Genomic DNA, 25,708 nt, shown 5'->3' on the forward strand with positions numbered 1-25,708 from the left:
TTGTCTTCCAGACAATCAATCCTTCTCCAAGCCCAGTCTCATAGCCATCATCAGAGGAAGCAGTTCCTGTGAAGAACTAGCCAGCCATCCCTACCACCTGCCAAACAACTGCCACCCTCAGAGCATGCATCCTAGCGGCAAGGCACCCTGAGGAAGAGACAGGAAGGCAGCATGTGCCAGACAAATCAAATTGCTACCATTAGCGCTTCCTTGACTCCCTTCTCCTGATGGAGAAAACTCATGAACCTGAACCCGAGAACTTTTGGAATAGCATTGCTTCTAGCCCGGTTTCCTCAAACCGTCATCCTGGCAAACCAACCCTGTAGAGATGCAGTCTTGGAACTTCCCCTTCAGGTTCATCCCCATTTATAGAAGACTCAGAAAAGAAAGTCCTAGCCCCTGTCAAATGGCTCATCATCAAAAACTGATGTGATGTTATCAGTGGAAATGACACTAAAGAGGAGGTGTTCTATCTTCTTTGCTGCTGCAGCCTAAGGCCCACAGGACCTTAATGTCTAACTCGCAGCTGGAGCCTTCCATATGTGGAAGGGTATATTGACTACACTATAAGTCAACAGTATAGCATGCATTTGGAAAGTTAATGCAATCTTAAGTTAGAGTAATAGAAATATAGTGTCCACAATGAAGGGAGTGAAAATTTTATTGTACTCTGACCTGGCCAAATCAGTTCAAAGACAGGCAATGTATTATAGAGCACATGAAGAATATTTTGCCTGTTTCTTGGGTGCCATGTTTAGTAAGGAGATTGACAATCTGGAGTGGGAACCAGGATAGTACAGAGCCTCATTATGCTATATCAAGCTTATCATGATCTGTCAAGGTACATAATGATGGAACTTGTTGGAACTGTAAATGTTTAGTTTGGAAACGAAAGTGCATAGGGGCTAGTGATTACTATTTTAACTGTTACTATTTGAACTATTGGAAGAGTTTTTTATTCTCCTTGGCTCTAGAAGGAGAACTATGATGACTAATGGGTAAAAGTTACAAGATTGTAGATAGGATAGAGAAATGGAATGCTGGGAAGGTAGTCAGATGGGTTCTGTGTCACTGGAAGTCTTCAAACAGAGACTCTGTGATCTTTATGAGGGATCATCTCAGGGGGTTCATGTGTCAGGTAGGAACTAGATTAGATGACATCTGAGATACCTTCCAATTCTTGACTTTGTGATTTGGTTGTTTACACGTTTCTCTTTGCCTTCTTTCCTTTTACTCACAGTGGTGCCATTTCTCTCTTCTTCCCTCAGGGGTCATGTCCAGTGCTCACTAATAAAAGATGGTAATGTTCAGTGAAACACTTCAAAAAGGCTCCCATGCTTTCCTTCTGCATAAGATGGGGATTTAGAACTAGTTGAAAGACTAGACTCAAAAAATAGTCAATAATGGATTTATATTCCCTTTGAAAGAGGTCTTTAGTGGAATGCCCAAGATATTTCTCTTTGGCTCTCTATTCTTCAACATTCTTATTAATGACTTGGATGAACAGATAGATGCTTGCCAAATTTGTAGAGGGCATGCAGCTAGGAGGAGTAGCTAATCCTGACTCACCTAGCCTGTGATAATTTCAACTAGAAAGCTCTTCACAACTTGGGGGAGGGGGAAGAAGAGAAGGAGACTGAGGCAGGAGGGATGGAAAACTAAGATGCTTTACAAATGCAATTTTTAAAATTTATCTTTTTCAACGAATACTTATTTTCTCTTTGTGTATGTCCCATCTCTCCCCTTTCAATGCACACCAAAAAAGAGAGCAAGAGAAAATACAAAAGTCTTTTAACAAACAAGCATAGCAGAATGAAACAAATATCCATATTGTCCATATCCAAAACAGTGTTTCTCTTTCTGTCTATTTAGCTTTTTACCTCTCTGACAGGAGGCAGTTAGCATGCTTCCTCATTGGTCCTTTGGCATCACGAAAGATCATCACATTGTTCAGAGGACTGAGTCTTTCAAAGCCAAAGGTAATTTGAAGAAAACTTGCTTAATTGCTCTGGCAGCTTTTGCTACTCCTTCACATTGAGGATGTTTTGATGTTGGATGAACTAGATGTAAGGATGTAGCTGATGGTACAGATTATTTGGACTTGAGCAATCACTGGAGTTCACATATCTAGTAGGGGAATAGGATACATATGTAAATAATGTAATACATGGTAATTGTATAATGGAGATATAAACAAAGTGTATGTTAAGGTATAGGTTAAGTTTGATGACCTTGAACGTCCTCTCTAAATCTAAAGCTCTACAGTTCTATGACTAATCAAGTACTTGAATCTCTGCTAATGATTTTGCTTGCCAGTTCCTGTGATTCCTTTCCTCATTCATTTACTCCTTTTACTCATCCAACAAATATTTATTCTGTACAGAGCATCAGCTAATGTTTAACACTTCTGAAATAACAATACTTTATACAAGTTACAGATTCTGCTCCAGAAAGCTCAGGAAATGACCCTTATGTGCAATATTTCAGGTGAAAGAGAGAGGGAGAGATTTTTCTTCCTGACATTTAAGAATCTTCTTGGCTATCTCACTTTTGAATTTTGATGGATCTCTATGTATGTATTACCTCTACTGATGTAGATTACAGTCCCTCTGTAGCTTCTCATCTGGTGATATTTCTTGCCCAGGTATTACCACAAATTCTCCATGAAAGGTTTACTCAACACACTGAAGGCTTTCCTCAGATTCTTTTAATTTTCTTTGGATGTCAGCACCTCACCAAGGCTGTCTTTAATAAGTGACCTCTCCAGAGAAAGCCCAGAAAATCCCATCAGGAAAGGAGAGAATAGTCACTCTTACTGTACTTTTTGTGTGTCACCATGTGTGTCTTTACATTGTAACAGATATTAAAAATCTTATGTCAAATGTAGCTAGCTACTCTTAATTTGCGCTGGTATTTTAAAATTATGGCAAAAGTATTCTTCTGTTATGATTTATAATAGGGTTTTTGGGGGGCATATTTTTCTGGTGTTCTCCTAAGAAATAAATACAAAGTGTGAGGGCCCTGTGTCTTTTTGCACTATATAAACAGTTTTGTCATTGATGAGTCATTTTGTAGTCATGTCCAACTCTTCACTGACCCTATTTTTTATTTTTAAAGTAAATCATTATTTATTTATTTAATATTTTTTTAGTTTTCAGCATGAATTTTCACAAGAGTTTCAATTACACATTTTCTCCCCATTTCTGTCCTCCCCCCCATCCAAGATGGCATATATTCCGATTGCCCCGTTCCCCAGTCAACCCTCTCTTCTGTCACCCCTCTCCCTGCCATCCCCTTTTCCCTTACTTTCTTGTAGGGCAAGATAGATTTTTATGTGCCATTGCCTGTATATCTTATTTATTAGTTGCATGCAAAAACTTTTCTTTTGAACATCTGCTTTTAAAACTTTGAGTTCCATATTCTCTCCCCTCTTCCCTCCCCACATGCCCTGCCCAAGAAGTCAAGCAATTCGACATAGGCCACATGTGTACCACTATGCAAAACCCTTCCACAATACTCATGTTGTGAAAGACTAACTATATTTTGCTTCTTCCTATCCTATCCCTTTATCCAATTTTCTCCCTTGACCCTGTCCCTTTTCAAAAATGTTTGCTTTTGATTACTTCCTCCCCCTATCTGCCCTCCCTTCTATCATTCCCCCTTTTTTATCTCCTTCCTCCTTTCCTGTGGGGTAAGATACCCAATTGAGTGTGTATGTTATTCCCTCCTCAGGTCAAATCTAACAAGAGCAAGATTCACTCATTCCCACTCACCTGCCCCCTCTTCCCTCCCAACAGAACTGCTTTTTCTTGCCACTTTTATGGGAGATAATTTACGCCATTCTGTCTCTCCCTTTCTCCCTCTCTCAATATATTCCTTTCTCATCCCTTAATTTGATTTTATTTTTTTAGATATCATCCCTTCATATTCAACTCACCCTGTGCCTTCTATATATATATATATATATATATGTGTGTGTGTATATATATATATATATATGTATGTATGTATGTATGTATATTCCCTTCAGATATCATGGTGCTGAGGTCTCGTGAATTATACACATCATCTTTCCATGTAGGAATGTAAACAAAACAGTTCAACTTTAGTAAGTGCCTTCTGATTTCTCTTTCTTGTTTGCCTTTTCATGCTTCTCTTGATTCTTGTGTTTGAAAGTCAGATTTTCTATTCAGCTCTGGTCTTTTCACTGAGAAAGCTTGAAAGTCCTCTCTTTTATTGAAAGTCAATATTTTGCCTTGGAGCATGATACTCAGCTTTGTTGGGTAAGTGATTCTTTTTTTAATACTAGCTCCATTGACCTCCGGAATATCATATTCCAAGCCATTCGATCCTTTAATGTAGAAGCTGCTAGATCTTGTGTTATTCTGTTTGTGTTTCCACAGTACTCAAATTATTTCTTTCTGACTGCGTGCAATATTTTCTCCTTGATCTGGGAGCTCTGGAATTTGGTGACAATATTCCAGGAGTTTTCTTTTTGGGATCTTTTTTAGGAGGTGATCAGTGGATTCTTTCAATTTCTATTTTACCCTCTGGTTCTAGAATATCAGGGCAATTCTTCTTGATAATTGCTTGAAAGATGATATCTAGGCTCTTTTTTTGATCATGAATTTCAGGTAGTCCAATAATTTTTAAATTATCTCTCCTGGATCTATTTTCCAGGTCAGTGGTTTTTCCAGTGAGATATTTCACATTGTCTTCCGTTTTTTCATTCCTTTGGTTCTGTTTTGTAATATCTTGATTTCTCATAAACTCACTAGCTTCCACTTGCTCCACTCTTAATTTTTAAGGTGGTATTTTCTTCAGTGGTCTTTTGGACCTCTTTTTCCATTTGTATAATTCTGCTTTTTAAGGCATTCTTCTTCTCAATTGGCTTTTTGGAGCTCTGTTGCCATTTGAGTTAGTCTGTTCTTTAAGGTATTATTTTCTTCAGTATTTTTTGGGCCTCCTTTAGCAAGTCATTGACTTGTTTTTCATGGTTTTCTCTTATCACTCTCATTTCTCTTCCCAATTTTTCCTCTACTTCTCTAATTTGGTTTTTGAATCCTTTTTGAGCTCTTCCATGGCCTGAGATAGTTCATGTTTTTCTTAGAGGCTTTTGATGTAGGCTCTTTGACTTTGTTGACTTTTTGTGGCTGTATGTTTTGGTCTTCTTTGTCGCCAAAGAAAGATTCCAAAGCCTGGCCATGTTCCCAGCCAACTACTTGACCCTTGAGTTTTTCATCTGGGTATGGCTGCTTGTAGAGTAGAGAGTACTTTGTCCCTAGCTTGAGGGGCTGTGCTGTTGTTTTCAGAGCTTTTTCTACACAGCAAGCTCTGCCACACCAACGCTCTTCCTCCCCCAAGAACCACCAACCCGGATGGCGACTCAGATCTTAAGCAGGCTCTGCACTCCTGCTCTGATCCACCACTTCATTCCTCCCACCAGGTGGGCCTGGGACCAGAAGCAACTGCAGCTGTAGTTATGTCCTCAGAGCTGCACCACCTCTGCTGACCTGGGGTGGTGGCTTAACTGGGAACTCCTTTCACTCTGTCCCTGAAGCTTTTCCCACTACCCTTCTCTATTGTCTTTGGTGTTTGTCAGTTGAGAAGTCTGGTAACAGCCACAGCTCACTGATTCGGAGTGCTGGGGCCTGTTCTGCCCGGCTTCTGGTCTGGTTGGTCCGGTGCGGCCCACGCTGGGCTCTGCTCCACTCCGCTCCCAGCTCCCTGCGATAGAACTTACCCAGCGCCCATCCAGGCTTTCCTGGACTGGAGACCTGCTTCCCTCTGCTATTCTGTGGGTTCTGCAGCTCTAGAATTCATTCAGAGCCGTTTTTAATAGGTTTTTGGAGGGACCTGGTAGGGGAGCTCATGCAAGTCCCTGCTTTCCAGCCGCCATCTTAGCGCCACCATTGACCCTATTTGAGGTTTTCTTGGCAAAGACACTGGAGTCGTTTGCCATTTCCTTCTTCAGGTCATTTTACAGATGAGGAAACTGAAGTGAGCAGGGTTAAGTGACATACCCAAGGTCACATAGCTAGTCGTTGTCTGAGGCCAGATTTGAACTTAGAAAGATGAATCTTCCTGATTTTCGGCCTAGCACTGTATCCACTGCACCATCTAGCTGCTTTGTGGGGGATTAGTTAGGTGAATTTTGGACACAGGATCACAGATATAAACGCAGTTGGTAAGCTGTCTGAGCTAGTAAGCTCGTAAGTGTCTGAGGCCAGATTTGAACTCAGGAAGATGAGTCTCCCTGATTCCAGGCCCAGCACTCTATCCACTGTGCCACCTAGCTGCCTGAAACAATTTTTAGTCTCCAATTATCTAAGCTAAATAGAATGCTTATTAGTGGAAATGAGCATTTTAAAAAAAGTACAATGAGGTTATGGAGCTCCATAGAATCTAGGAACAAGGGGATCTAGCAGATATATTTGTGTGTGTGTGTGTGTGTGTGTGTGTGTGTGTGTGTGTGTGTGTGTGTGGATACATACCTATTTGTATATTTATGTCTTTTGTCTTTTATATTACCATAATTTCCCTCAGAATCTCTTCTCCTTCCCCTTCTAGAGAATCATAATTTTGGTGTATATGCGGCTCTTTATATTTAACAAAAATTGAAACAATGAGATACTGTCACTGGTCCAAAAGTATTTACATATGTTAATGGATGATTTATGAATCTTTGGTCTTTGTTCCTCAGGTAATGATTCTGAAGTAGAACTTGACAGGAAGGAGAAAGAAGACGAGCGAGAAAAGGTACCTAAAAGATCACGGACACAGAAGACGGAGAAAGTCCAAAAAATCTCATCAGGAAAGGAGACAGTACAGTTTTCAGGAGCAAAAAAGCCCATTATAAGTGTGGTTTTGACAGCACATGAAGCCATTCCAGGTAACTATGACAAAGGGTCGGTAGTAAAACTAGAATCTTTTAGAAAATGAGCATAACTGACATTATGTTTTATAATGTGCTTACTGTCCAGTGTAGTGAGGTTGCTGGGTAATTTCCTCTTTAACCAATTTTTCTCCGCTGGCAGATGGTTCTTTTTACTCTGACTTCTTCAAGTGATTTCTGTCACTCCTAAAAGGTGATAAGTCCATTCAGCAGATGCCATTTGCTCTATTGTTTTCTTGTGATTTTCTTTTTAGGAACTTCTTCTTGAGCTCGTTATCCTTTTATCTGACCTCTATATTTTTAATAGAGATTCATCAGGTTCTTGTATCCTGGGAACATTTTTTCCTCCTTCTGTTCTCGTAAAATGAAAACCTGTTGGAAAAAATATTCATTCCATTATTTAAAAGATCTTTTCCAAGAAGAGATTTTTAGTCAGAAAATGTCTTATGGTAGTTTACATCTTAAGAATAATAGACATTTTTCCAACCAGCAAGGGGGGGAATTTGATCAAACAGAATAGGAAAGAAAGTATATCACTTTAAGTATGGCTATTCCTTCATAAAAATCTATTTTTAGTGTTCATGATAGCAGCTCATCATTTACAATGAAAAATAAAGCCCTTGAAATTTCAGGGGTGATGTAGCCCAGCCTCTGGAGAGCACCTCCCATAAGAAAAGCCCATGTTTATATAGAAGTTTCATTTTCACATTCTATAGAAGGTCCATGAAATACCTTCCTTAGAGCATTCTAGGTTGTGGTGGTATCACTATACCCATTTTACCCATCAAGAACCCGAGCATCTGATAGGTTAAGTGGCTTGACCTCTGTGATGTTGCCTGCTCAGTTTTTCCCATTCCCAGATCGCCAGTGCTTTGATGGCACCACTTTAGAATTAAATGACTAGAAGAGAAATTTATTGTGTTAGCTAACCTCTATTGCTACATTTCCTAGTGGTATTATTCCAGAAATTGAAAATTCTCGACTGTTTTCCTCATCCATTGTGGTAATTTTTTGGCACATAGGAGACCTATGTAAAGAGTCAGGCTGGTGAGGGATATTAAAAGCAAAATGCTTTTATTTATTACCTTTTAATGCCTTTAAGGGAAGACTTTAGGCCTAAGAAAATGCCCAGGGGTGGGAGCAGAGTGGGATCGGAAGGGAAGGATATGATCTTAGCAGCCACTGAGCCTCAGGTGCTACAGTTTCTAGATCATGGAACCATAAAGTAGGGGTGGTTTAATGATTCTCCTGTGGAGATATTGTCCCTTGACTTTGGCACATCCAGCATCAGCTTTCTATCCCTCATAGAGAAAGTATGGTAGATAGATGGGGTCCATCTCCACTAGGGTACCGTGCTAATCCAACACTCTGCGACTAGGAACTGACTCCTCACTCATATGTAGACAGTTCACAAACCTTGGATCATTCAGTCAACTAAATGCCTACTATGTGGAAAACTCTTAGAGTACTGAAATAGTCCTTGTCCTCAAGGAACTTAATGTTCTTTGGGGAAAGGCAGCATGAACAGAAATGAATAAAAACCCAATAAATTTATGCAAATTAAATAAAAATATTTCATTAATAGTGGAGGAGACAGTGGCAGCTAGGGGAACTAGAAGATCCTCATGTAGTAGATTTAAATGGCAAAGGAAATCAGAGATCCCAAGAAGTGGAAATTAAGAGAGCATGTATTCTAGGCATGGGGAACAGCCTCGGCCAGTGCACATAGGCAGGAGGGTAAAGTGTTGTGTGTGTAAGGTTGAGCTAGAAGACTTTTTTGCCCTCTGGACCAAAGGTTCTGTGAAGGTGGGAAGGATAATGCAGGAAATGTAGTAAGAGAAGAATATATTTGATCCTAGATGTAATAGCCCCTGGACTTTATTGTCAAAGGAGTGGCATGGCTAGAAGCATGCTTTAGGAGTATTACTTTGGCAGCCATGTGGAGGATGGGTTATAGAGAGGAGAGACTTAGGCAGGGAGACCGGTTAAGAAGTTATCATAATAGTCTGAGAGGAGAGGGCATGAGAGTCTGCATTGGGATGGTATCACTTTGAGAGATGTTGTGGAGGGAGAAGTGATATGATTTTGGCCACTAGTTCAGTGGTGAGGGAGATGGAGGAGTAGAGGATAACTACAGGGTTGTGAACTTGGGTGGCTGGAAGGATGGAAATGCCCTTTAAAAGAAATAGAGGTGTGAGCAAGTAGAATGCATTTTGAGGGAAACATGATGAGTTCTCCATTGGACTTCTTGAGTTCGAGATGTTGATAGGACAGTGTGGGACTATAGCTCAGGCAAAAGATTAGGGATGGCTGTATAGATCTGTGTGACATCTGCATAAAGTTGATGATTATTAGAAGCCATAGGAACTGATGATGTCATCAAGAATGTACAGAAAGAAAAGGCCATAATTTTAAGGCCCAGAAGGGAAGCCTAGAGCCATCAAATTACAGGGATAGTAACAAAAAGTGAATGAAATTGGTTTTTGTAGGGAGAGGTGGAATAGTGCTCGAGCGCATCTGTTTGATTTTCCATTTCTGATGTCACAGGTAGGGAAATACCAATTAGCGAGGTTTCATGAATCTTGAAGGCAGCTGGGGCTTGGATTTAGGAAAACCTGAGTTCAAATCTGGCCTCAGGAACTTAATAGGCTGTGAGACCCTGGGCAAGTCACTTAATCTCTGTTTACCTCAGTTTCCTTACCTGTGAAATGAGGATAATAATAGTATCTGCCTCCCTTGGTTGTTGTAAGGATCAAATGAGAAAATATTTGTAAAATGCCTAGGCCAGTGGCTGCCAATTAGTAGGTACTTAATAAATGTATATTCCATTCCCTCCCTCTCTTCCTCTTCTTCCCTTCAGTCCTCTCTGTGCCCCCTTCCTTCCTTAAAAGGTTCTAAGCATAGAAGATTCTAGAAAAGGGAAAGTATGCTAGTCCAGAAGAGGGGATTGTGTAGATAATTAATTGCAAGAAAGTCAAAATTCAGAAAATAAGGGTGTTTCTGGACTCCAGCCTCTAACAGGTTCACTCTTGTTCTGGTCAGACAGGCAGACACCTTTGGAGGGATTAATAATCTTACTTTATTCTAGTCTAGTCTTCTCAAAGGGTTGCCAATAATGGGAGTACTAGCTCCTACAGCATTCCCTGAATACCCTTCTTGGGGGCAACCACCTGTACGTCTCAATGGGGTCAATTAAGACAGGTGGAGCTTTTGCACTCCCTAAATCCCCTCAAGCCTCAATGGGGGCCAGTTGAAGCAAGTACATGCATTCCTCTATGCACTACCCGCAGTTTCCCCACTCACTGACCAGTGCCCACTTGCTTTATAGGGCAACAGACAAAGAAGGCATCTTGACAACATTAAGCTCACAGGTTAACTTTAGCAATATTGTCATTCTGTGTAAGTGTAGTAAATATTACTCATGTCACCCCTATATCTCACAATGCAGCCTTAGTAGGACTGCCTGTCACTATGATTCTGGGAATTACTGTCCAGGCGATTCTGTTAGTTATCATCTAACACCTGGAAACGAGACATTGCCATGGTCATGGATCCTGAGAAACTGAACTCTAAAAGAACAACAAAATCCTCCTGACATACAAAGGGAAAATTTTAGTATTACCACACCTTTTTGTAATGATCTAATGAAAGCAATTCCATAGTTCTATTAATAACCAATAGTATTTCTTTGATTTTTTTTCCTTCTCTCCTAACCTGTGATTTTATTATTGTCCAGAGCTGCCTGTGAGGAAGTACCCTCCATTCATGTAGGGTAGCAGTGTTTCTTCCACTTGTAGTCCTATAGAATTGCTTGGGAAACTGGGGGTTGAAGTGGCTTGCCCCAGGGCTCTCTTGGTATCTGCTGGGCCATCCTACCTCCAATGACCTTGACTTTTTTTTTGGTGACTTGTGAGTGAATGTGGGGTAGGTGTAATCAGTAAATTATTTTCTTTGCTAGGTTTTTGATAATCAGATTCAAGATTCTCCTTATATGGAATAAATTTATCTCTGTTTTATTTGTGCCCATTATTGTAAAAGATCATTATGTGTCAAAATGAAAAAAATCATGATGGAATCTTACAGGTTATTATCACTTTAAACCCTTCATTTTAAAAATGAGGACCCTGAACCCCAGAAGGTAAAGTGATTTGCCCAAGGTTGCATGGAATTAGTGTCAAGATAGTATAGGAAACTAGATCTCCTCATACTCATATCAATGTAAGTTTTCACTTTTAATACCTCAAAAAAGCCATATTAGTGGGTTTGTTGTTGTTGTTAGAGTAGGGAAAATGATAGTACTTTTTTCAAATCTTAGAGTTAACCTTTTGGGAAATAGTCGAAGGTCTCTTGTTTTTGTAAGTAAACACAATTATGTGAGCTCAATGGAAGTTAATGGCCTGACAGAGGATCACATTGTAAAGAAACTTATTCCTATGTAATAACTTACTCTCTAATAGTAAAATTCCTGCCAAAGAGTTTGCACTGTGTGTGACCAAAGTTCATTTATTTTATAGTTTTGACATATTTGTTCCTCAATATTAGGTGCCACTAAGATTGTCCCAGTTGAAGCAGGGCCCCCAGAAACAGAAGCAGCCAATACCAAGGCCACCATCCCTGATCTAGCTCACCGGAGAGGGTACCAGGAATATGCCATTCAACAAACACCATATGAGCAGCCAATGAAATCAAGCAGGTAATGCTGAGTGCCTAGATTTATGTGAATTGCCAGTAAAGACTAAACACTGACTAGTGTCCTTTGCAGGGAAGAAGGATTATTAAATTAATCATTGAACATTCTGTTTACAAACCTTTGCAAAGCATGATCATATGTCTAAATGAGACTTTATGCTTTAGCTGTCAGCAAATGAATGTGTTAACTGAACCTTAGTCCATGTTGTTAAATACAAACATATGTTTAAAATTCTGAGGCATTATCATTTACTTATGAGCGCTAATCACTAATGAATTTGAAGCATATTACTTAAAACAAACATGATAAACCTTAATAAAATAAATGTAAGCAAGGCCCTAATTAGTGAAGATTCTGGTTATTCTTCCTTGCAGTAGACATTAATTGGTCTTCATTCTTTAGCTGTGACATTTACCCTCTAAAGTAGACTTGGAAAATCTGCTCACCTAAGTTCTGAAAACATTTTTGACCAGATGAAGGAAAAGACAAATGAAAACTGTAGTCACACTGGTGCTTTCCTGTATCTTGTGGAATGTTCCATTAATTAGTATCATTAGTACCATGTGCCATTAAGTAGGAGCATCTTGTTTCATATTGACTAATAATAAATGCTTATCACTTTGGCAAATCTGTAATGAGACTGAACCAACCATTATTCAATATTGTTCATTTGAAAATGAGAGTGTGCTTCTCAGGCAATAATTTAATAACTTCACAATACCCTCAAGTCAGTAGGTGATGGAATTTATAAATTATACATTGTGCTTCATATCCCCTTTCTTATACAGAGCTATAACTCATCTTGTGATGGTACAAAAAGCAAGTTTAGACAATTTAGCATAACTATCATATTCATTGCTTTTGGCTAGGAAACATGGCATGTCTTTGCTCAGAGGGCTTTACTAAGCATTCATGTAATTATAGAGAAAATCAGAACAAAGATTCTCCTAAGACCATTTGGATTTCATGTTGGAGAAGAAATGTTATAATTTGTTTATTTATTAAAAGCAAATCCAAGTTTTCTTCCTTTGGTGTTCTTACTCTATGTACCAAAAAAAATATTGCCCTCTGGTTATCTTTGTTCATTTGAGGAAGATCTAAATTATTTTTTGTAAATTAGCCTTGGGTTTAGCATCTAGGCATACTGATAACTTTAACTCAAATTTGAATATTTTAATTACATCATTTGAATGATACCCTCTGGTATTTATTGAGCATGATATATTTAAATATTTTAAATTTAAATATAAAATAACTTGTTTTGATCAAACATGGCTGTGTGATAGTTTCAAAGATATATATTTCAAAATTAAAGTAGATACAGCTTATTGTAAACATTAGCAATTAAATTAATAGCAGTGCTTATTAGTATCTACTTCACCATATTTGAGTTCCTACAGGAACTAAAAACACCAATAGGAATGAGTGAAAGCAGAGTGAGTGTACCACTACAATTAGGTGTTTTCATTTCCTCATACTGGATTCTGGTTATACAAGTATATATGGATATACTTGGAATGGAATAGAAGTATAATGGAAAGATGTGTTCATCACTACTGTTATTTAATAAATCTAAGTATCTGGTGTAAGAACTGATGCCAGGTCTGGAACTGGACTGTAGTTTCTATGGAGAGATTATATTCATAAACCCAAGGGTGGGGGGGGGGGGGGAGAGAGAGAGAGAGAGAGAGAGAGAGAGAATATGTGTGTGTGTGTATGTGTGTGTGTGTGTGTATGTGCTTGTGCACACATGGGTGTGATATGGAAGAGGTTGTTTGTTTGCTGCACAGTGCTCCTTTCAGGGTGAACTCATTCAGATATTGCAGTTGCCACAGTTATTATCATCTTTAAAGGAAGGCAACAGACAACTGGATTTCCTGAGCTTTTAAAGGGGGAGTAGTATGTTGAAAATGAGTTATTAATTTATCCCATTTAACAAAAAATATATTAAACAGAAGCATGTCCAAGTCCTGGCTAGCCTTAAAAGAACTTCACTAGCCCTTCCCTGGCTCAGCCAGACTTTTGAAGCATATTGCTGACTCTTCTCCGACTTTCTTACTCAACTGAAACCATTCTTTTCATTTATCAGAATGTCTTCATTGCTGAATCTGAATTTGATGGTCTTTCCTTAGTTTTTAGGCTTCTGGAACTCTTTGCTATATTTGATGTTCTTGACTACCTCTTCCTCATCAAAACTCTCTATCTTCTCCCTTGGATATCTATCTTCCTACCTGAATGACTACTCATTCTCAGGCTTCTTTGCTGGCTCATCATCCACATCATGTTCCTCCTTGAGGTTATTTCCCAAAGCTCTGTCCTGGGTCATCTCTGCATTCGCAATCTCAGTGACCTCATGAGCTCCCATGGATTTCATTGTCAGTTAAACCCTCAAATCTAACTCCTGGCTCTCTGCTTTGACCTTCTGTCTCGCATTGCCAGTTGCTTGGTAGACGTTTCAAACCGGATATCCTAGGGATTCAGTAAGTCCAAAATAGAGTTCATCATCTTTTCCTCCAAACCCACCCTTCTTCCAAACTTCCCTGTTTTTGTTGAAGAAATCACAATTGTTTGAATCTCCCAGTTTTGTAATTTTGACATTATCCTTGACTCCTCATTTTCCCTCAACCCACATATCTAATTAATTGCCAAATCTTACTGTTCACACTTCCCCTATCTGACTCTTCCTTTCTGCTCATACAGCTACCACTTCAGTGCAGGCTTTTATCGTATCTCACCTAGAATCTTTCAGTGGTCACTTCATTGATTTCCCTGCCTCAAGTCTCTGTTCAACCCAAGAGATTTTCTTTAAAAGCAGATCTCATCATGTCATTCTCCTACTCAATCAATTCCCATGCTACTCTCTTGCCTCTAAGATAAAATATAAATTCCTCTTGCCTTGAAAGCCCTTTATCATTTGACTCTTACTAATCTATCATTTCAGCTTCATTATGTACATTACTCCCTTTCCCACATTTTACAGTCCAACCAGGCTGGTTCTTTACACATAACTTTTCACCCTCTGAATCCATGCTTTTGCACCGATGGTCTCCATGTCTAGGATGTGTTCCCTCCTCTCTTCCTAATAGAATCCCTCTTATACTTTGAAAGACAGATAAAGCACTGTTTTCTATGTGAAGCCTATTCTGAGGCCTCCTTTTACCCCCAGCTGCTAAAGACCTAATTACTTTGACTTAATTCCCTTGCATTTATTTTGTATTTAATTTATTGTGGAAAAATTTTTAAATGTACATACTGTCTTTCCCAAGGGAATGTAAGATTCATGAGGGTAGGAGTTGCTTCATTTCTTGAATTTGTATGCACAACACCCTGTACTTATATGTATAGTAGGTACACTTTAGATGCTTAATAAATGCTAATTTGATTGGTTAATTGATTGAAACACATATTGGCAGCATGGTGTTAGAGAGAAGTGCTGTCTATACAGCCAAGATACTCGGCTTCAAATTTTGACACTGACATTTTGTGACCTTTTCAAACATTTAACCTTTTTCAGCCTCAGTTTCCTTATCTATGAAATGGGGATAATATTTGCTTCATAGGATTGTGAGGGAAATGCTTTGTCAATCTTAAAGTGCTGTATAATCCCAAGTTACTATTACTGTATATTATGTACCATGCTAGGTGTGTATGGGGAAAATAGAGAGATGAGTAGTACATGAAACCTGCCCTCAAGGAGCTTTCTAACCAGTTGAGGTTAAATGTCACAGAGTTACACATAGTAACATATTAGCATATGAAAAATACACAGGTGGAATATGGAATGCTGTTATATCAGATGACCCAGCTCTCATTTCATGCTGGAGAAATCAGGGAAGCATTAGCAGATTTCATTTACTTTACAAAAGTAGATAATGAGCAAAATAAAATTATGATGGAATATATGAAATTCAGTTTTGAGATACATTATTTAATGGTAATAAAGCTGACAGCTAGTGATTGCAATGCATGGCATTTACTGTACATTCATCTCTTTTCTCATTAAATTCTCTTTCATGTGTCCAATATTTGGTTCATGAAAAGGGAATTTGACATTATCAGACTATGCACATGCTATTTTGTTAAGCTCAACCCTCTAACCGTAACTAAATCCTGATTTTTTTTTCTAGGTTAGGTCCCACTCAGCTTAAAATTTTCACTTGTGAATACTGCAACAAAGTGTTCAAATTTAAGCACTCCCTCCAGGCCCATTTGAGAATCCACACCAATGAAAAGCCTTATAAGTGTTCCCACTGTAGCTATGCCAGTGCCATCAAAGCCAACCTCAATGTCCACTTGCGGAAACACACAGGGGAGAAGTTCAGTTGTGATTACTGTGTGTTCACCTGCCTGAGCAAGGGTCACCTCAAAGTTCACATTGAACGCGTCCACAAGAAGATCAAGCAGCACTGCCGCTTCTGCAAGAAGAAGTACTCAGACGTTAAAAACCTCATCAAGCACATCAGAGACACGCACGACCTGCAGGACAAGAAAGTGAAAGATGCCTTTGACGAACTCCGCCTCATGACCCGCGAAGGCAAGAGACAGCTCCTCTATGACTGTCACATCTGTGAGCGCAAGTTCAAGAATGAACTGGACCGGGACCGACACATGCTGGTTCATGGGGACGAGTGGCCCTTCTCCTGTGAGCTCTGTGGCCATGGGGCCACCAAGTACCAGGCCCTTGAGCTCCATGTCAGGAAGCATCCCTTTGTGTATGTCTGTTCGGTCTGCCTGAAGAAGTTTGTTAGCTCCATACGGCTCCGCTCCCATATAAGAGAGGTACATGCAAGCTTACAGGAGACTGTGGTTTTTAGTGACTCCATCAATCAGAGTTTCTGTCTTCTAGAACCTGGTGGTGACATACAGCAAGAAACTGTTGGAGATCAGCTGCCTCTGGCGGGAGGTGAATTTGTGTTCCAGGCTGTGGATGCACAAAAGGAAGCCACCAGCTCCAGGGAAGCAAACCAGGAAAATGGAAGCAGGCATATCAGCCATGTAGAAATCTCTACCACTTCTTCCTTGGACTTGGAGATCCCTCAGGGAGCAAATGTAACTGTGCCATCATGTGAACTGGCAACTGATGTAGCAACCTCTGAGCTCCATTCACATGTGGTTTCAGAGGATTTCCTACTGAAAAATAATACCTCTGCTCCTGCTGAGACTCAGGTGCCTTCTAAAAATGACCTGCAAGGCCAGCCTGGAGACTCAGCTAATACTATTCAGGGTGAAGAAATGACACTACTGTTGCCCACAGAAAAAAATTCTGAGCCAAATCAGGAGAATACCAATAATGAGAGCCCTGTGGCTGAAGGAGAAAATACAGTTGCCCTTTCCCTCGCTGAACTGGAAGCAAGAAAGTCCTCTACCCCAAACCCAGCCCAAGCCACAGAGCTGCTTCCTTCAGCTGCCACTGATGGTGATGTGCATATCAGTCCGCAGCCTGAGTCTTGTACTACTCCATCTTCAGAGCATCAGACTAGAACTGCTGCATTCATGCAGGTCTTGGACAACCTACAAAAGAGACAGATGAATACCAGCATGTGTGAGAGGATCCGCAAGGTCTATGGGGATCTGGAGTGTGAATATTGTGGTAAGGAAAGGCACATTTAGCATGTAGCATTTTGGAACTCTCATTTGGCTCTCTCTTCCAGTGCTTGCTGTGTGCTTCTGCATTTCCATTGTGTCATCAAGGAACACTTTCTAAATGGACTATTAATCTTTACCCTAGTAGTAGTTATTAATATTAAAAGCCATAAATTGATCTATTTAATATATGTGTTTGAAGAGAGTTTTTTTGAAAGGTTTGTAGGGGTTGTAGTAAATAGCCCTAATGAATTATATTTACTTGAGCAAGTATTTATGTAAAGCCTGCTTCCATAACTCCAGGATTACATGGCTTTTATGGATTGGAAGCAATTTGGCAGGTGGGAAGAGGAAGAAGAGGCAAAAGAGACATTACAGGCATTGGGACTAGCTTGAGTGAAGGTGCTGAGAAATGACAGCACTGGGCATGTGTTCAGGGAGCACAGAGCGTATTTTATAAAGCTCAGTTTTGTCCATCTGACCACATCTTAATGTTGTTAACTTGGAGACCTTGGACTAATCATTTAAGCTCTCTGAGCCTCAGTTTCTTGATCTGCCAAAAGGTTATAATGATAATTGCAATACCGACCTCACAATACTGTTATGGAGGACTTTGTAAACAGCAAAGTGCTATGTAAACACGGGCTTTTACAAGTAGTAGCGCTAGAACTCAGAAACTCTGTTGCTTTCTGTGGCAAGGTAAGAAGAAAAGCTTGCTTGCAGTTCAAATCTTTTTTGCCTTTGGGGGCTGTTCTTCATCAATGACAGTGTAATGGAAAAGATGCAATTTTGATGGAACTTCAGGGAAGAAGAATCCTGAACTAAAATTTTAACTTTTTTTTTCCCTAGGCAAACTTTTTTGGTATCAGGTACATTTTGATATGCATGTCCGCACCCACACTCGAGAACATCTGTATTATTGCTCCCAGTGTAACTATTCTTCTATCACCAAAAACTGCCTTAAACGCCATGTAATTCAGAAACACAGCAACATCTTGCTGAAGTGTCCCACTGAAGGCTGTGACTATTCAACTCCAGATAAGTATAAACTACAGGCGCATCTTAAAGTTCACACTGAGCTGGTAAGTGATATGATCTTAAGAGACATTCTGTTTTCACTCCAGGCTTGTTTATAGTTTTCTTACCTGTAAGTCCACATAGATGTGCCTTGCTTTGGGAAAAACCAGTATATATTATCAAGACCAAAACTTAAAAAAGGGAGGGTGAAGATACGGTGATGTCGAAAAGCCGCGTGTTCTAATGGGAAAGGTCAGTCTGTAGGAAGTAGGAAAGTCTGGGTTTGAATTCCTACTCTGTTACTTAATACCTATGTGTTCTTTAGAAAAGCACTTAACTTCTAATGTCTCCTTTTTTCCTTTATAAAATAATTCATTATAAAATTTCTTTCAAGGTATGGTACGTTTACAGTGAATGTATCTATAGTACAAAGCAAGGCACACCTGTATGGATGTATACTGAGATTTCTCAGATGCATACTTTAAAGAAATTTTATAGGATGCTACAGGCTTTCTTTAACTTTCACTGCTGTCACTAACTTATGTTCATTCTCAGAGATGTGAGAAGTATCTTTGCTCTCAAGATTTAATAAATGGATGTTGGGTATATAGATATATGAATAAATAAGTATTTTTGAGATGATTCTTTACCATCTTTGTGGCAAATGGATGTCCTACTTTCCTTCTTTGGGCTTCATTTTCCTTTTCCATAAAAAGAAGAGGTGAAATTAAATCATCCTCAAGACTTCTTCCTGCTCTAAATTGATGATTCCAAGGTTCTTGTTTTCATTAGTTTAGGCCATCAAGCTTAACTTTCTATACCTTATACAACAAATGTATAAAGCACACATAATAATGCATTTTATAATTATCTGTATGCCCCCTCTATTCAAATGCTTTTACAAATTGTGCAAATTAAATAATTATATACACAGTTCTTAAGTTTCAGTTTGTTTTACTAGAGTTTTATGAATAATATTGGCTGTGGTTTTATTACTTGAATGCTTCTGAACCATGCTAAAATTGAAAATCAAATTGTAATTTTTTTTTTTTGGCAAGAGGAGAAAGGAAGATATGATTTTAGGTGCATTAATGACCATTGTCATAGGATTGATTTTAGGAAATGCACATCCCCCATAAACGAGATTCTCTTGAGATAATAACTTCAAATCTCCTATTCTATAGGCCTTCCATTTTTCTTCTCTAAAGTGGGAAGATTCCACCGAAAGTGGGAATGTTCTGTTATTGAGCACAACCCCTAGCCTCTTTAGATCCAAGTTTTCTTATTTTTAAAATGAGGGGCTTGGACTAGATGGTATCTGAGGTCCCTTCTGCCCCTAAATCTATGATATTATCATTCTTTATTCCATATCTTCTCTCACAAATATTACAGTAATGAGATAATAGGTTCTTTTTTAAAAGGTGATATGTTAATTCATGTTGTTTTTAATAAATGTACCAATAAGGTTTAATTATTTCATAGAATTATTTTTATAAAATATAATTATTTCATAATATATTGTATAATACAAAAGAATAATGTTTATATGTGCAGTGTTAATCTTCCTCAAGAGATTGACACATAAGAGCCATTGGCCCGAGGTATAGTTCTTTTATAATTGGATTTTTAGTTATACTCAGATGTGGCACAAAATAAATGCTCCCGAACTATATGGAGTTACCAGCATAATGTACCTTATGACTCATAATTTGTCATTTCATTCGTGACCTTCTGACTTGTGACTGACAGGTGTTGGATTCAGAATTTTGCTCTACATTTGTGGTAACTATAGCAGCATTGGCCATCCCACCTAAACAACGATGCTGGCCTAGGGGAAGAACAGGGAGATGTCTCATGCCCATTCAGCTTATTTTCATTCATGTTTTATAAATGAGTAAACTGAGGCACCAGTCATTTGACTTTGTAAAGAGATCTCATTAAGGGAAGCATCATGAACTTGGAATTAGGAGCCTGGGCTCTTGTTCCCACTCTGCCACAAACAAGGACTGTGACTTTGGACAAATTACTAAGGCTCTTTGACCGTGAGTGTCAGTTGTCATATGGGGTACCTGTTCTACCTACCTCACAAGAAGCCTGAGAAGATCAAATGAGATAGTCTTGTAATGCTTTAACACCCTGAGCATCTGTAATTTCCTTATTCTGTATATTCTCTTGACTATTGCATATTGCAGATCCTCTATAAATTAGTAATTGATCTTTGAAAGTTGAGAGTGGTTGTACTTAAAATAAGATTAAATCAAATTTGAATTAAAATGGAAGTAAAAATAGTTTAAAAAACTAATTAAAAATTTGGGGATATGCCTCTTTGGGTTTAGCAGAGGGTGACCCTCAGATGATAGCATACACTCAAGCAGTCAGCAAGTATTGTTAAGTGTTTCCATGTTCCAGACACTGTGTTAATTAGGCACTGGAGGCAGGCACATTCCATCACTGGACTTTGACTTTCAGCTTGGTAGAACTCCCAGAGCGTACATTCTACTGGCATGGCTTTCAACACTCTGGGATCAGTTGTGTGACATGAGACATTAGAGGAGGACTTAAATGGAAAAAATTATAATAATAATTTATAATGAAATGATATGGGTAAAACAAATGTGAACTAATATTGTTGTTGATAGGTAAGTTAAGAATGAATTCAGATGATAACTGGTTCCCTAATTTTTCTTTGTCATTCCAAAACATGGTTGCTTGAATTCAAAGAAATATGAGGTGAAAGACTCCAAATTCCAGTAGAATGTGAGGTCCTTGGGGGCAGGCATTGACTCACTTTTGTATTTGTATACTCTGTACCTCACACCGAGCCTTGTTCATAACAGGCTTATCATTTATTGACTGAAAGAAATGTTCTAAGAGAGCATTCTTCCTTTTTTAACTAAAAGGGAAATGGAAAACATGGAGGAAAAAAAAGACTATGGAAATGATGAAGCTAAGCTGCTTTTTGAAAAGACTGGCAACATTGATAAACTTCTAACTGATATGATTAAAAAAAGAAAGAAAACTAAGTTGACAAAATTAAAATGAAGAAGGTGAATTCATAGTCAAATAAAGAAGAAATAAAAAGAATGATCAGAGCCTACTATATAAAATTTTATGATAGTGGAACTGAAAATTTAAAGAAAACAATCAATAAATATTTATTAATTGTCTACTGTATGCTATATATTGTGTTAGGAACTAGAGAGTACAAAGATCAAAGTAGAATAGCTCCTGCCTTCACAAGGCTTCCATTCTGTTAGTGGAAACAAAATATGTCTGTTGTATGTATGTATAAAGAAATACACATGTATTCTAGACACACATAAATATGCATATGTGTACATATATGCATAAAAGACATGAGAATATGCACAATATATACAAAATAAATACAAGATATCTTGAAAATGTATCATTATGCCCCAAAATATAAGATATAATTATAATTAATACTATTAAGAAGAGAGATATCCAACAACCTTGGTTTGCCTTGGTCAGAACAGAACTCTGAAAAGGAACAGAACTCAGTTCTGGATTTAGGAAGATAATTAAGAATCTGGAGACAATCTTGAGGAGAAGGGTAATAACTAGGATGGGTAAAGGAGCACAGGTTCTCTGCTTTATAAAGATCAGTTAAAGGATTTAGGAGTATTTAACTTGGAGAAAAGATTTAATGGGAAACTATAAACATTGTCAAGAATTTGAAGGGGTGTCGAGCAGAAGAAGGAATAGATTTTGAAAGCAAAGCTGGGGCTATGGGTATAAGTGACTAAGAGCCATCTAAAGTGGAGCAGGCTGCCTTGTATGGTGTTGGATCTCCCTTTCCTGGAGGACCTCAAGCAAAAGTTGAATGTTTAATTAGGTTTGTTGTAGATGGGATTTTTCTTTCATTAATAGATATATGTTGGATATTCACTGAGTGCCAGGAACTCTGCCAAGTGTTGAAGATACAAAGACAAAAGTGAAATAGTCTCAGCCCTCAAGAAGCTTACATTAATAATGAGGGAGACAAAATGTATGAATTGGACTAGAGGACCACTGAGGTCCCTTTCAACTCAAATTTGGTGAAATGGTGTGATATAGACATATAAGAATACACAGAACATTGTTGTTGTTTTTCAGGCATTTCAATTATGCCTGACTCTTTTTGACCAATTTGAGGTTTTCTTGGCAAAGATCCAGGAGTGGTTTGCCATTTCCTTCTCGAGCTCATTTTGCAGATGAGGGAATTGAAGCAAACAGGGTTAAATGACTTACCCAAGGTCTCACAGCTAGTAAGTGTCTGAGGCTGGATTGGATCTTAGGTCTGCCTGACTCCAGGTCTGCCACTTTATCCGCTGTGCCAGCTAGGTGCCCCAATATACAGAATACATACACAAAGAATACAAATTATTTGGGCAGTGAGGACTTAGCAGGTAGGGGGGCTAAAACAGGAAAAACTTTAAGCAGAAAATGGCACCTGAACTGAATTTTGATTGGAAGTTGCAGAAAGATAGGTTTAGCCTTGAGACAAGGAAACATTTCCTAGGAATCTGAGTTAGCCAGATTGGAATGGGCTTGCTTGGGAAGTATTGGTTTTCTCCTTAACAGATTTTTTTTTTTTTAAAGAAAAGACTGGGTGACCACATTTTAGCAGTGTGGACAGGATTCTTTTTCTAGTATGGATTATAGTAGATGGCCTCTGAGATTCTTTTTGAATCTAATATCCTATGAATTTGGGCCATCTAACCTCCCTGAATCTCAGTTTTCTCCTCCATGAAATAGAAATAATATCTGCCTCACCTTTCTCAGAGTTGTGTGAAGATCAAATGAAATAACAGGAAAAAATGCTTTGAAACCAAAACAATGCTATATAGAATAAGTGATTAGTCCTGGTTCGTCTGTTAGCTTTTTGTGAATAAATTATTTACTTTATTGGAAGTTCAGTTTCTGAATTTAAAAAATGCAGGGGATAGATTAGATAATTTATATGAAAGGTTCCATCCCATTCCTAAATTCCTTGGGTTTACAACACAGCCCCTACCCACAAAGAGATTCCTATGAATATTAAAGGCAGTGGGATTTGTGCAATCAATCAATGAGCATTTTAAAGTATCTACTATGCACCAAACACTCTGCTAAGTGCTGGAGATTCAAAGAAAGGCAAAACACAATGCGTGCCTCATTCAGGTCTATGCCATTGCATCCCAAACGAGGAGACAATATACAACAATTTTATACATATGTATGTATATGTAAATATGTATATATGTATGTGTGTATACACATGTATATGTATATATACACAAAAATATATGTGTGTTTACACACACACACACACATACACACACACACACACACACACACACACACACACACACAAAGATAAGATACTACAATTTCTCACCAGGTTTACATCTGGAACTCCCCTAACTTTAACTTAATTCCTTATTGATCTGCTGATTTGGGGCCTGCTTCTATTTCTGTGCTTTCAACAAAATTGACTTTGGTATAGAATTAGGAAAGGCAGTCAGTCACTAGCCAAAAGCATTAATAGAATGGCTCAAATTTCAGGCAGAATGATGTTCTTTGGAGGCCACTTTTGTACTTTGGGGAATCTATGATTTGATTGTTTTGAGTATTCCTTCACCTAATACAAGATTGCAATTCCCTTGAGTTCTCATTCACTATGATTCTTTCCATATCTTTTATTAAATTTTCTACAGAGGATCCACTCAACACAGTAGAAGCTTCCCTCTGTGTTTTTTAGTATCAGTTCTTTGTCCCTCTTTTATTTCTTATTCTATGGAGCAGATTAAAAAGAAATAGAAAACAATGTTCTTGTTTTCAAGGGCCTAGCAATCTATTTGGGGATATAGGAGTTAATGATTAATGTGGCACTTGAGTATATCTGTGATCTCCTCCATGGGAGTATGCCTCCCACAATATCTCTGGACATTTCATCCTGTATGATTATTATTTATGTTTTAAACATGTATACAAAATGTTAGCCCCAAAGAACTTGGATAGAGTTTAAAAAATCGTATCGTCTTTTTTGTCAGATTTATGACCATGGGAAAGTCGCTGAACCTACCTGCCTATCAGTTTCCTCATCTAGAAAATTTATTTCCGTTCCATGTCGTGGAAGGAACTGTTGTAGAGACAGTGATTTGGAATTTTTAAAGCACTGTATAAGAGTGAAGAGTTATTATTACAAAAAAATATAGAGAGCAATGTAGAGTTAGCAACATATAGAAGAGGAGAAGAGATTATATATTATATTGATTTTAATGTAGTCTATGCTTTTCCCCCAAGCCTGACTTGAAAAATTTTTTCTGTCATCTACCATGGAATCTTCCTTGATAAGAGAATAAGAATTAAAAGGAAGAAGGTGAAGACAGTGATGAAGATTAAAATGAATGATATCTTTAATCTTCCATGGTAAACATATGTGTGTGTACACATACACATATAAATGTATGTATACGTAACACGCATACACACATACATATATACGCCTCAAAGGTATACAATGAAAAATTTTCTGTATGTATGAATATATGTATATATAATCTCAGTGTGTGTTTATATGTATATAGATGTGTGTGTATATACATACTTACATTTTCTCCAAGAGATCTCATTTTGAGGTGTGGTTCACCTTGTACATATTTAGAGATAGTCTGTGATTAAACCAGTTCCTCGTTTAATACTTCAAAGATCTGTGCTTTCATCAGTCCAGTCCCATAAGTATTTATTAAGCATCTTCATTGTGTAAGTCGGTGTGTTAGGACAAAATGAAAAATAATTACTGCCTTCAAGGAGCCTACGTTTCCTAGAGGTGATCCCCTTCACAATTTAGTACACATTCTTCATGAATTATTCTGGATAAAACTCTATATACTGAAGCTGGGCTGGTCTTTGAAAGAAAGACATAATGAGCCTGTCCAAAGCGTTTGCCACTTGGTAAAATCTCTCAGAACATGTGCTCTACTTGTGTGGCTTTTGGGAACCCAGGACCACTTGCATGATCTGATCAAGCAAGACTTCAGTGCAGAATGCAAAACAATATGATCACTGAAATGACTAAGCACTTCTTTTCCCTTTGATAACAGTGTTTGTTACATATGGAAAGCCCAATACTATCGCCACAAATATTTGTCCATGGGCGGAGTAGTGGTAAATAATAAAGACCTATCAAGATTCGTCTTTCTCTTTCTCCAGTATCTATATATAGCATTCATAAGTGCTTTTATGGTTTACATAATCTTTTCCACTTTTAGTTATGATTTAATTAGTTCAATATGATTTAGTTACTAATGCTTTAATTAGTTCAAGTATTATTATTATTATTGTTATTCCCATTTTACAGAAGAACAAACCAGAGTCAAGAGAAATTAACTTAACTTGCTCACGGTTTTAAAAAGCAAAAACCCAAAATTAAATTGCTAGGAAGTTAACAAAGCCGTCCACTCTTGGCCATCCAGTCAAACTTTGAAAGAAAAAAAATAAACTGATATCTGCTGTTTAGGAAAAACTCTTGTGTT

General features: G+C 38.2%; 1 protein-coding gene across 1 annotated transcript in view; it reads left to right on the forward strand.

The window, feature by feature from the left end:
- ZFAT (zinc finger and AT-hook domain containing) overlaps nt 1–25,708 on the forward strand; it is a 304,336-nt gene that overhangs the window by 126,605 nt on the left and 152,023 nt on the right. The window contains exons 4-7 of the mRNA XM_036741178.1: nt 6,704–6,892; nt 11,438–11,588; nt 15,713–17,175; nt 18,018–18,250. Of these exons, the coding sequence (XP_036597073.1) occupies nt 6,704–6,892; nt 11,438–11,588; nt 15,713–17,175; nt 18,018–18,250 (2,036 nt within the window). The remainder of the gene's footprint in view (nt 1–6,703; nt 6,893–11,437; nt 11,589–15,712; nt 17,176–18,017; nt 18,251–25,708) is intronic.

The sequence above is a fragment of the Trichosurus vulpecula genome, chromosome 1 (genome assembly GCF_011100635.1).
Source record: "Trichosurus vulpecula isolate mTriVul1 chromosome 1, mTriVul1.pri, whole genome shotgun sequence".
NCBI classification, from domain to species: Eukaryota; Metazoa; Chordata; class Mammalia; order Diprotodontia; family Phalangeridae; genus Trichosurus; species Trichosurus vulpecula.